General features: G+C 39.5%; 1 protein-coding gene across 5 annotated transcripts in view; it reads right to left on the reverse strand.

Moving 5' to 3' along the window:
- The window catches only part of foxp1 (forkhead box P1), a 308,396-nt gene that overhangs the window by 152,650 nt on the left and 142,844 nt on the right, over positions 1-12,902 (reverse strand). For all 5 annotated transcript variants that reach the window (XM_023325335.1, XM_023325333.1, XM_023325331.1 and 2 more), the window contains one exon: positions 8,193-8,362. In XM_023325335.1, the coding sequence (XP_023181103.1) occupies positions 8,193-8,351 (159 nt within the window). In that variant the 5' untranslated portion in view covers positions 8,352-8,362. The remainder of the gene's footprint in view (positions 1-8,192; positions 8,363-12,902) is intronic.

Consider the following 12,902-nt stretch of genomic DNA (forward strand, 5'->3'; position numbering starts at 1 on the left):
CCTGCTCCAAGTTTAGAGTTTAGCCCAGTTCAGCACAAAACATGCAGCGCCGTGGTCATCAAAGACCATCTGCGTAACGCACGATGAGAGCCACTTCACTCTGGCTAATGATACCAGCATATGCACGTAGCATTCAAATGGGAGGTGTTTGTTCTCTGGGTAAACCCATTCATGGGGGTTTAGCATTAGACGCCCTTTGATGGAGAAAAATGTCGCTTATAAAAAAGTAAATGAATATGAGAAATGGCTTTAGGTAAGCATTAATTTCCCTGAACATCATAGCTAAGAGATGTTGCAATTAATGGTAGATTTGGGTAAGTTAGCTTAGTATTTTGATGAGTGTTGGAGATAAATAGTCTTAGAGAGGAAATGTTATAATCAAATAACTGTTACCTTAAGTTTTTATAAAAATGTATAAAATATGACTTAGAGAAAAATTCACTCTAATTTAACGCCTTGAAATTGAGCCTCTGTGTCTTTGAAAACAACATCAAAAACTCTCCAAACTTCACCCAAAATTGTCCCTCACATAAAATATTCAGATACCAGTGGAAACACAAAGTGGGCATGGACAAACGGCTCTAGAGTGCCTCCTAATGTGAGATAGGACAAACCGTATGTTATAGAGATCTGAAATACAGTACATAGGTAGATCCTCCTGAATCAAGAAAAAAAAAAAGTTTATTAGAGGTATGCCCTAAAATGTATAGGGAGGTGACCATTTTGGGTCAAAGTTCAAATTTTGGCCTGTTTTCACATTTACATACCTCATTCTCCTCCTAGGAATTTTCACCTGCCGGGTTCATTCATGCACTTAAGTTATCAAAATTGTGAGTTTTTGAGCATGTTTAGGACCCGTGGCCAAGAGGCGACCTTGGTCACGGGTTAAACAAACTAAATAACTTTCACATACAAAGGTTAAATTGCACCAAGTTTGGTATGAGTCAGCCATGTTTGATGTCCAACAATTCTGTGGGGTCATGTGAGGGTATTAACTAAGCCCCGCTCCCTCAGAACCTGAAGTCTCTTTTTTTCTTGGAAAGCTCTATCTCTGACCCCCTTAACCTAACCAAAGTAATCTTGAGTCAGAAGACAGATAAGAAGTTGGTCTCACTTGATTTAAAGCGTAAACAGTTTGGATCAAAATGACTTTTTTACACATATTGTATCTGAGCAAACTCATTCTGCAGCTTTTGACATACAGAATTCAGAATCACTCAGCAGAGTCCTGAGGGATTGAAGGTCAAAGTTGTCAAAATCTTTTTCCTACGTCAAAGTGTGTGGGCATGGCTAAACCTCAAAATCTGGTCACTGTCCCATAAAACAGTAAGGTGGAATAACTTCCACACACAAGCTCCTGGCTGCATAAAACTTTCCTTCTGTTATAACAGACCAGAGCTCATCACATTCACATGGTCAAATGGTGACATCACCTTATCCCTACCCCCTTTCAACAGGAAGTCACCTTCTACCTGGTGGTTTTCTTCCTTTTACTGTTTGAATCATAAAGATATAAACCTGTGTTTAATGGCAAAGAACTTGAAAGTAAATCCTGCTCTCAACACTGGTTGATGGCTGAACCATGTGGGAGTGGTTGAATGGCGAATTCTAATCCCTCGCCGTCTGCATATGGTTGGCTCTAAATCACAAATGTGTCATCCAATTTGCACCAAACTCTAAAGACACCAATGGCAATAAATTGGAATTTGATGCCTCTGTGCTCCCTAGATTATTCCAGCAGCTATGTCTCCCTCAACTGTCATTAACCAGATCTTCTGTTCATCATTGGGGAGTACTGCTGAACACCTTGATGTGCATTGCCTTGTGGTCTATTACAAAAACTGTATGAGAGTGTTGACGATGGCGAGTGGGTGGCGTTGATGGATGTCAATGCTGCTTGCAGCTTTAATTTTTTTTTGTCCATGAAAAGAAATCAGAATCAGCTACACCTTGGTATTACCAGAGATCGTAAACCGGTTACTACTCTCTAACTGATTCATCTCTAGTGGGGTAGTATCCTTTAATCTTGATACAGAAACGTTTTGTACAAAAAGTTGTATATTTTATGTTGAGAAACGTAGTTATTTATTCAGAGAGGGCACCTGGCAGATTTTCCAGCTTTGGTAGGAGATGTTTGAGTGTGAGCATGTGTCCACTTTGATTATGGCAGAGTAACACAATTCTTGTAATGCCCCTCCTGCCGCCCACAACAGCGGGGTGTGTAAACAGGATGTCAACCTAAGCAACACAATATTTTAAACTAGGGGCTTCGGCACACATGCAGCCTGTGCTCCGTCTCTTATTCAGCTGGAAAGATAGACTCAACAAAATGGATGAGTTCATAGGCAGGGGTTCCATAAGACAAAGCAGAGGTGTTGGGAACTCACTAACAAAAACGAAGAGAGAAATAGATCACAACAACATAAAAAAGACTCCCATATTTAAAAATTAATGTATGTCGCGATATAGAAGAAAGTAAACCGCCATATTTTCACTGACAGAAAAGGTTTTTTCCCCACTTCCTTTAATAATGATCCCTCCCGCCCCCAACATGGCGACGCAGCACTGTTCAATTTTCACCTCCATCTGTGTGATTATTAATCAGATCACACATCAATTGCCAGAACCAGCACAGAAATCCAGCCTGTAATAAAACTGTCATGTGCTGTGGTATAAAGACAGATGTTGCCAGTTGTGTGATAACATAATTAAACTGTTCTGTGAGGGATTCCATAAAATTATTCAAATTGGACTAGCACTATCATTTTACCAATAAGCAATTTAGGGCAATATGCAGTGTCATAACACTGATGTTATCCTCTCTCCCAGCTTTTTCCAATAAGCCAGAGCCTCGGTTTGGAAATCCTGTGGAAATATGAACGTGGTGCATGATGATACCTGAGTACTGGTGGAGGAGTTATGAAAAGAAAGACATTGGAGGATTCCTTTAGCAGGATGTGCTGCTAGTAGGTACACAAACCTATAATAAATGTTACCTACAAATTGAACTACGCTTATGTATTGAAATGTATGTTCAATTTGGTATTTCATTTGCCCTCATCTGGACCAGAAAAACAATATTAAGTCCTTGCTAGCTGCTAGTGCATTCAATCTGACTATTAGCCAACAAAAGGAGACTTTGTGCCAAAGACTGGCAACAACTATACTTGAGTGGTTGATCTTCAAGCATCTCTTGGATACCTCAAAATGCTCACTGCATATCTGTGAGTTCCTGTCAGGAAGGATTTGATGATAAATCACCTTATAAGATAAAACATGGAGAGGTTTTAGGAAAATGTTGGGGAAATTCCTCTGAATCCCCCTTTTGTTTGTTCTTACAAATGGAGTAAAGGTTTGACAATAAAAGTTGTGTTTTCAAGTAATATGTTATTACAGTAATATATTAAGCCTGAGCAATCTATAGATAGTTTTTTAATGTATTTCTAATTCTAAAGTAGCTCTAATACCAATAAAAAGTGCTTTGCTTGTGTTTCGCAAGCAAGTAAAGGCTTTATCAATCTCTAGCCAAGTCTAAAGAGCATCTCTTCAATGAAGAGATATTCAGTTCAGGATTTTAGCCTGAGTATTTTAGATGATCATTTCCAATCCAGACACGCTAGATATTGCTAAATCATCATTGCTAATCATATTTTATCAGTTCCCAGTCGGAAATAATACAAATGTACTCTGACATAATACTGTTGTGTTAGTAAACTGTATATATTAATATTATATACATTATTATATATCTTGTTACATCCTTACTCGTCAGTGTTCTCTCTACTGTTCTATTCGGTAATCTCTAAAGAATAGAGCTGTTAGTGAATTAAAAAAAAAACAGCATTTCCACCGTGTGAAGCCTCTGCAGGGGACGGTCTGTTGCATTATGCAAACGGGAAATATGGGCCCACTCAGCTCTTTGTGCAGCCACAGTAATGCGTGTCACTCTGTCCTCTCTTTACACGCAAGAGGACCAACACCTCAACCAGAACAAGAGAAGAAAAAAAATGCCCACAACTGAATGGTTCACTGTCAAAACAGAACAAAACTGAGTGAATAAACCAACGAAATGAAAATTATATTTTCTTGTTTTGCATTTTCAGAATCACACAGTAAATAAGAGCAACTTTGGATCATCAAAACATGAAAAAAGAAACATCAAAAATACAGGATGTTAAAGTTTAATCCTCTGTCCACTGAAATCGGGTGTGATTTAACAATGAGCATGAATAAACAGGTATGACAAAGCTGAGCATAAATCACAGGAAATACTGGGAGGAATATCCTGAGAGCTGCAGCTTCAGAGTCGACTAAAACGGCCAGATATCGTTACTGTCATTACCGTGAGTGTCGCAACATGTTTATCTGACAGCTGCAGCTTCACAACACAACTTCCCGTTACAAAATCATTTAAATCACAAAACAGGCTATTGCAAAAGCGCCATGTGTTCAGACAATTGGGGTTTTGGCATTTTATTCCTCCCCTTTCAGTATCTTCACTTCCTCATGTGAATAACGTTAAAACCACAACTTCTGCGGCGCAAACAACTACTGAGAGAAAATAAATACTCAGATTCTGTGGCAGGCGAGAGGATAAGGGAGAGAGAAAAAACTGTGGTCAACTGACATCTGAAAACTGCTTGCAGACACTTTGTGTGGTATTAAAAATAATAAGATGTATGAAAATATTTATAAGCACACTTAAATATCAAAGCATTACAACACAACCGATGGCACGTCAAGTTCCTTTTACAGTGAGATTGGTGTAATTTCAACAGCAGTAAAAAAAACAAAACAAAACAGAAAACAGACACCCCTCTCCTGCCCCCCCTTACTCTTGATTCTTAACAAACAGTATTTGACTAACTAATAAAGATGCTTATATCGAGCTTATGGTCCACTTCCCCCAAATCTGAGTAGTCCAACAAGATGAATTCCCCTGTCAGAATCAAGATGATCAAACAGATTACAATTATTTCATCCCCCATCTTTATTAATGAGGACTGTCTTTCATAGTTATGTTCTCTAATAAGAATAAATGATATGCCACCACCAGGTTTGTTGTTCCCACTTACTCAAGGGACTCTCAGACATTTCCACTTTGAATCGAAGGAACGTTTGAGATTGATTTCTGGATCACGCTTGGATGTTTTTGAGGAGAACAAAGACACACAAAAAAGGAAGCAAAAAGCCTCTTTTGTTTTGGTTAAAGCTGTATGAGAGAAAGGCCGCAAATGAAACTTAAAAGAAAAGACAGTGAGTTGCCAGGGAAGTGGAAAGTTGTCAAGCGATTATGAAAGGATCGTAACTCCCCAAGGACAATTAACATGGTTTGTTGTGCAGGAATGAGAACCCTGAACACTGACTCTCTGCAGCCAAAAAAGCCAAACAAAGTATTGCGACAGGAGCTGAGAGAGACATATCATCTTTTGTCTCCATCATTGTCATTTACCACCTCCATTGAGATTGACATGCTGCCCTTTATTTCAAATCCAGGTCAAGGAAATGAACAATTAGATCCTTTCTAGATGTAAAATGGAAGGAGTGTGAGTACAAATCAGAGGGCAGAAAATGTGACCCCTAGCAACAGGGGCATGCTATAGAGTACTTGCCCTTTTTCCTGTTGACAAAAAGTGCTCTTCTGAAATCATCTTCTCTTTAATTGTAAAACAGTGTTAGTGGGTGGATCAAGGTAGACTTATTTCTGGATTTAAAAACCTACACATTTTGTTATTTTTGCCCAATAAAATGGCAAAATTCTGTACAGTTGTGTTGCTATACTTTTCTCAGTAGTTGCCAATTTGATTGTTAAATAACCCAACCTGTAGAGTGTTGAACATTATTAAACATTTGCATCCGACCTCTATATAAAAACATCATGTTTAAGATGTGTCTAATAAATCTCATACTTCTAAGGCAGCCAGTGGTTTGATCGTTCAAAATATTGTACTTTTGTTACTAGAGTTGGTCCCAATTTAAATAAGGGAGAAACATAAAATCCATGTATTTTATTAAAGTTTTAAATGTGGCAACAGAAATATCAGAACCAACCAAATGCATCCAAGCAGAACATTGCAAAGCAGATACTACTTACCAACTTTAGCAGCTAACTGTTAGTGTTAGTGAGTTTTACTGTCCTCACAATACTAACAAGTCGCATGTATCTTGTATTTATTGCCACCCAACAATTTAAAAGTCCCAAAAACTTAATGAAAAGACATCGTAGTTAGAACAAAAAGGCAAATAAAAAACTAACTCCTTTCTTACTTCAACATATGAGTCTTAAACATAGATAGCTTAGAAGAACTCACTCTGGGATTATAAAAACACATTTTCTGTCAGGTCCTGACAGACAAATCTTGAGAGAGATTGTCACATATTGACTGAAATGTATTAACTTCAACATAAAAAGATGTTTTTTTTATTATTTTAAATGCTGTCAGGGCACCAATATTTGCACCACTAAACAACTGGCAGCATTGTAGCCCAAATGGCTCTACTCTAGTACTGATGCCTTGTTTCCATCTTGTGGATGTGTCAAGTACGCATCCACGCCACTTTGAAATCCCCTTATTTGTCCATCCGCCTCCCTGCCTCACATTTATCAAACTTGTAACCCCATTGTCTTTACGGAGCATATTAGAGAAGAGCTCCTGGCAAAGAATGAAGGAAAAGTAAACAGGAATTAGATTTCAGTGCAACTGTTTACTCAACTGTGGCCTGCAGTTATTGAAATTTTATCCATGGTTTTGTGTGACTACTGCGGTAATGCAATCAGTATGGTTGTGCTTTTCTCACTGACAACTGGAGCTGGAGAAAAAGGGATATGTGGGAGTGAGATCAAAGATTGGGATCTAAGAGGGGATGGGAGGAGTTCAGGAGGATCCCAAGGAGCCGGACACACACTGACCCATCCTTGTTACAAAAAGCTTCCCATGCTCCAAGACAGACAATGTGACTAACAGGAAAATGTTTTTCTTGAGATTGTCTGATTGTACATTAGAAAATCACCTGCTGGCTGCTATGATGCAGATCAAAATGAGTCAATGAATGATTTCCATATAAAAATCCAAGGTAAAAAGAGTAGTAGAACATTGTAGTCTTCATATAAGCTGACCCACACTCTACTGAATGTTTCACTAAAGGCGCTTTTCCACTAGACCGCTGTAAACTATGGTGGACTAGTTTACAGCGGGGTCTGATTTTCTTCCAAAGGCCGTGGGAATGTTTTTGGCATCATTAACACTTTGAAATCCAAGATTTAAAATCTACCTTTCATAGCTTCTTTATTTTTTTTTTTTTTTACGATTCTGTTTAACATGGAATATTTTTAAACAAGAAATAAATGCAGCCCTAACCAGGGGCCAATAATCACACAGGGTGCTGTATCTATCATCATCAAAATACCAAAATTGCTGTCCTGGAACTTGATAAATGATAATACTGAGTCACTGCTCTGCTCCATATTCACCACTACCATCCCCCCTCCTCCATGTTCTGTGCTGCAGGACTGTTACACACACTGATGGATGTGCTGTGACAGCAGACAACAGCAGAGAGCCTGTGCATCATCACCAAACAGTTCCTGACAACAACCCAAGTTGTGACTATATCGGAGACCAAGATAGCAGAAGACACACTGATCTTTTCTGTGCTGTTTCCTTAAACACACTGTCGTGTGCCACATATAACATTGACACCAACAGAAAGAGCTTGTCTATGTGTCTTAAGTCTGCCATTTGAGCTTCAGCTTCAATGACACCATGGGTCTCCACACGGCGTCTGAGAGTGTGAGGCTTGTTTACAACGAGCCAGAGGAAAAAGGCTGTCATCCTATTGGATGTGATCATTTCATAACTGTCTACAGAATCCTGTAGCACCTACAAGCTTAAAATATGTCTGAACATGATGATAAATATTTGATTAAGATGCAGATGCTCCGAGCAAGGATAAACACACTGGCAAGCAAACAATCACACAGAAAAGAGCACTTCCCCTTCCTAAAATATTCAAAACGGGCCTCGATATACATAAATAATAATAATAATGTGTTTACGTGCCGAATGTACTGGGAGGTGGAATTAATTATTAAGTGGCACTTTAAGCAATAGGTTGGGCCTGCTGTTGACATGGCTTAATAAAGTGAAGACAGGTGTGAAAACAGAAGGGGTGGGGCGGTGCAGAGGGTGTACCTGGTGCTGCTGGAGATGCAGGAGGTCTGCAGCCGTCACGTCCACCAAAGGTGTGGCACTTTTAGGCGTTCCCTCCTGTAGTACGCCATCCATGTTTGCACCTCCATTTTGATTGGCTGGTCCATTGCTCACCGTTTCAGTGGTGGAGTCTTGCATCATGACTTAAAAACCTGCAAGGAAAGAAGAGGAGAGGAGACAGTCGTTATAATGGGAAGTCGTGAAGCAAAATCCGAAATAACACAGAGCAGTTATCGCTATGGAGATAAAAAGTTAAGCTTTTAAAGCAATGTTTTCAGTTTTTCTGAGTGACCAGAGTTTGTCTCTAGATGCTTCACCAATTGCTGCAAACTGGTGCAGGCAGAGACACTTTTCCTTGTCTACAAAAAAAGACTAATTAATCCCTTAGACAAATTGGAGGCTCACATTTTTCTTGTTTTTATGTTTCAAATGTATGCAATAAACTAACTTGTGTTGAACGTATGGCATACTCGTTCTTATTTTCATCCATCCCACAGTTTTACCTTTTTAATTTTCCCTAGAGAACCAGAACAGGCTAATTTTTAATTTTGATCAGCCCTGATGGCCAGTGGGAAACTCAAAAATTCAATATTTGTCTTATATCTGATAGCAACACACTGATAATAGTGCTTTTAAAGGAGCGATATTATGTTTTAATAATGCCCCTTGTGCTATATGACATGTTATAGCACAATGAAACCGTCAAATGTTATAAAAATGCTATATACACCAAATATAACTTAAACAAATTTTTACTTTGACACTTAATGCCTTGAAATTGGGCCTCTGAAACTCTGCCTTCAGAAAGTCATCAAAACAGTGCTTCTCTATTTTAACAATCTTTAACAATGTTTTTACCAGCATTGCTCTGAGAAGTAGCTTCTATAATAAACCCAGCAGATGTGCAATTCCACCAAGTGTTTGCTAATTGCTGCTGGTTAGTCTGAAGGAGCTGAGTGGGGGAGTGTAGCTCACAGAGCTTCCACCTCTGAAGTTCATGTTCATTAAATGGCAGCTCTCAGGAGGAGCTTCACCTCAGAGGCGGAGCAAGACCCACCCAGGAGTTTTGCACAAGTGAATAGTTACCAAGGGAAATTGAAGGATTTCTCAAACATGAATGAAAGAGTCAAGACAACAGTCTAAGTATGTTTTTAATGAGTAAATAACATTATAATCATGTTATAATGTAAAGCTCAGAAAAGTAAATTCTTCATGATACTGTCTCTTTAATGTGGAGACAGTGACAAAGAGAGAAACACCCAGTTACTCCTTAAAAATTGAGTCAGAAAAAGCACAAACTTTTTAAAAACGTTTTTCTCGGAGTGGGAATAAAATCAAATACTGACAGCATTAGACCAATTTACAAATGTTAAAACTCAATCATTTTTGTGTTAAGAACCCAGAATGTGGAATTTGCAAGCTTGTAACTGCAGAACCCAGAAAGCCTATAGTGAACACAAAACCGACTCACAAGTAGACCGATGAGTAAGAACCTTGATGTTATGATATTACAGTTCTCCAAGAGAAACCTTATTTGGCTGAAATTAATATTGGCTTTACAAAAATTTAATCCACAAAGCTCCAATCAGTTGATTTTTATTGTATTTTTTTAAGGTTTTATTGGCCCTAGTGGTCGTTATTTGATAGTGAATTGAAAGGAAAGTGGGTAATGAGAGAAATGCGACAAATGTCACCAGGCCAGGAATCGAACCTGCGGCAGCCACTTCCAGGACTAAGGCCTCCATATGTGGGTTATGCTTAACCCCTGCGCAACCACAGCACACCCAGTTGATTTCAATGTCTAATTCAAACTTTCTGTATGTTATGTAGGGGTGTACTGAATGCAGTTTCCTGGCCAGTCACTAATGTTTAAAAAGCCTGACCTGCAGATTTCAATTTTGGCTGATACCAGTTTTTTGTCTAAAAAGTCGTTAAGTTGCTAAGTTGACTACTGTTAACCGCACATGTGCAGACGTGACCTGTCAGTCAGCCCTATCTTATAGCAGAGCAAAAGAGGACAGTGGTGTCATGAAGTGGCTTTGTGATGATGAGGACTGACGCTGTCAGACCCAGGATGAAGTCGAGAAATGGGTTTAATGTTGTCCACAAAGTGCACAAAGCCAGGAACCACAGGTGAGCAACGAGACACAAACAGGATCTCAGGTCAGCACACAATGGTAGAATCAAGACACTATGATAACGACAAGGAACCGGGGGAATGGAGGAGACAGGTAAGTCTAAATACACAGGGGAAATAATCAAGGGAACAAGATTAAATAATAAATTAACTAATAATCACACACAAAACCTACATCCACACAAGTGGCTGATTTTCAGACCTTTGCAGAGGTAGAAGAGGTCAGTTTCTCATGAACAGAGCCTTTCCAAAAAAAATTTAATATCTTGGAAAAGTTGTTTAAGTCCCATAATTCCACTCAAAAAGTTAAACTTTCACAAGTTATAGATTCAGGGGGCACAGTTTAAACGATTTCAAGTACTTGTTTGTTTATTGTTACATAATTATGGCTTTCAGCTCATAAAACCTACAAAAACAGGAATTCAAAAAATTACAATACTGTGAAGAAATCAGCCCAAATTTTAGAGGGCATAGATGTTGTAAATTGAGTGTGACACACTCATCATCTACTGAGCTCAAAGCAAGGAGGCTGGCTGTGCACAGAGTGCTGTGTCCAAGTATATCAATGGAAAGTCCAGTGGAAGGGCAAAATGTGGCAGGAGAAGATGCACCAGCAAAAAAGATGACTGTGGACTTCAATGGATTATCAAGCTGAGAAGATTCAAGAATCTGGCAGAGATCCAGAAAGGGTGGAATGAGGCAGGAATCCTAACTTCAAAACCCACCACAATCAGACTCTACACTATTAGGTTCCCCAGGTCAAGCTGCTTCTGAACTTGAGCCAACATAGGAAGCTTCTCAACTGGGCCAAGGAGAAGAAGGGCGAGGCCATAGGCCAAAGGTTTGGAGGAGGACAGGTGAAGAACTGAACCCAAACTGCTTGAGGTCCATTGTGAAACATCCACAGTCAGTTATGGTTTGGGGCGCAGTGTCCGCTGCAGATGTTGGTAAACTCTGCTTTCTTAAATCCAAGATCACTGCAACAGTCTAACACAATATTTTAGAGCACTACATGATTCCTTCTGCTGAGGATCTGTATGGAGATGCAGATTTCATCAACCAGCAGGAACTGGCCCCTGCCCATGCCACCAGAAGCACCAAAGCCTGGTTTGGTTAATAAGGCATTGACACACACCCACATTGCCTCTAAAAAGTAAATTAAATGGCTGTTTTTCTTTGCAAATCCTGTTCACAGTGAGACTGACACATTCAAGTGGGACTCAGGTTTTGTTTGTGTTCTTCATAACAGAGTCCTTGCAGGGCTGTATTGGTGGTGGAGAGGGGCTATAGCTCACATCACAGAAGAACCCAACCTGAGTTGAGGGAGAGCAGAGGAGCCCAAGAAAACACTGCAGCTCCAAAAACTAAACACTTTCTATGGAAATGGATATATTTACCCGCATGGCTCCCAGAAGAACCGCGGTAGAATGGCTTTTTAATGAGAAACAGGGCCACTGTGTGAGGCCTGCCAAAGGATCTCCTTGAGAAACATCCAATCTGAAGCCACGTGAAAAACATGCCGAGTCCAGGAGGGGTGCTCAATTAACAGCAAAAATAAAAAGTCAGAATATTAAGTAACCCTTGCTGAGTAGGAAGAAATGTTGTCCTCCATAATTTAATCCAACTCCAGAGGATCACACATAAACACTAACCATGTAGTTTTAAACGTAAATGAATGCAATATGTAGAAAATGTGCCAGGAGTTATGAGTGTTAAAAGAGAATGTAGAGATATTTGTTACATCCTGTGATGTCTTTTGGATACATAGAAAAGCCAGACAGACACCCCTCCCTGTTCATTGCCTGGGGAAAGTGCCAGTGACACCAGCGTATGTATTTCTGCGCCTGTGTTCCTAAAATCAGCGGGATGATTTACAGCTATTGTGTGCCGGTCGCAGACCTTTTTCACTGCAGCGCATCTAGCCTCCCCAATTTCAGGACAGTTAATGAAGCTGATCAAGTCAGGCAGAAGCAAATTAACTCAACTGATTAATTATTTATATGAAGCAGAATAAATGCCCTTAAAATACTGGACCTCATCATGTGAGAGTGTGAAAATGGAGCTAAACACAAATTTCTGAGTTTCAAAACACTCATGTACAGATCTGATCAGATCAGATCTGAACAAGATGAAGGCCTCCACTCTTCTAGACACCACAGGGACCCACACTCAGACTGACAGACAGGAAATTGAGGTTGACAACTTGTCACACTAGAATATTTACAGAGCATATGTGAGACAAGAGACCTTGATGTAAAACTAACAAAAGAAATCAACCCGATAAAGAGGTGTTTACATCCTTGTTCAGTTTCCCAGCTCTGAACCATGTTATGAATAAAATGATTCTGTGTCCTTCCTCTGTCTCCTTTATTTGCTTACATGCACACTGCTGCAAGCTTGCATACCCATAACATATAAGACTGGTGACAGTCACAAATAAACAAAAACTGATTAAGCAGGCCAAACCCCTTAGAGAGGGTGCAGAATGAGGAGAATAAAAGCAGAACTCACTCTACAATCTTTGCTTCATTTGGTGCCAACATGGTGTGCTAAGT

This window comes from Xiphophorus maculatus, chromosome 20 (genome assembly GCF_002775205.1).
Source record: "Xiphophorus maculatus strain JP 163 A chromosome 20, X_maculatus-5.0-male, whole genome shotgun sequence".
NCBI lineage: Eukaryota > Metazoa > Chordata > Actinopteri > Cyprinodontiformes > Poeciliidae > Xiphophorus > Xiphophorus maculatus.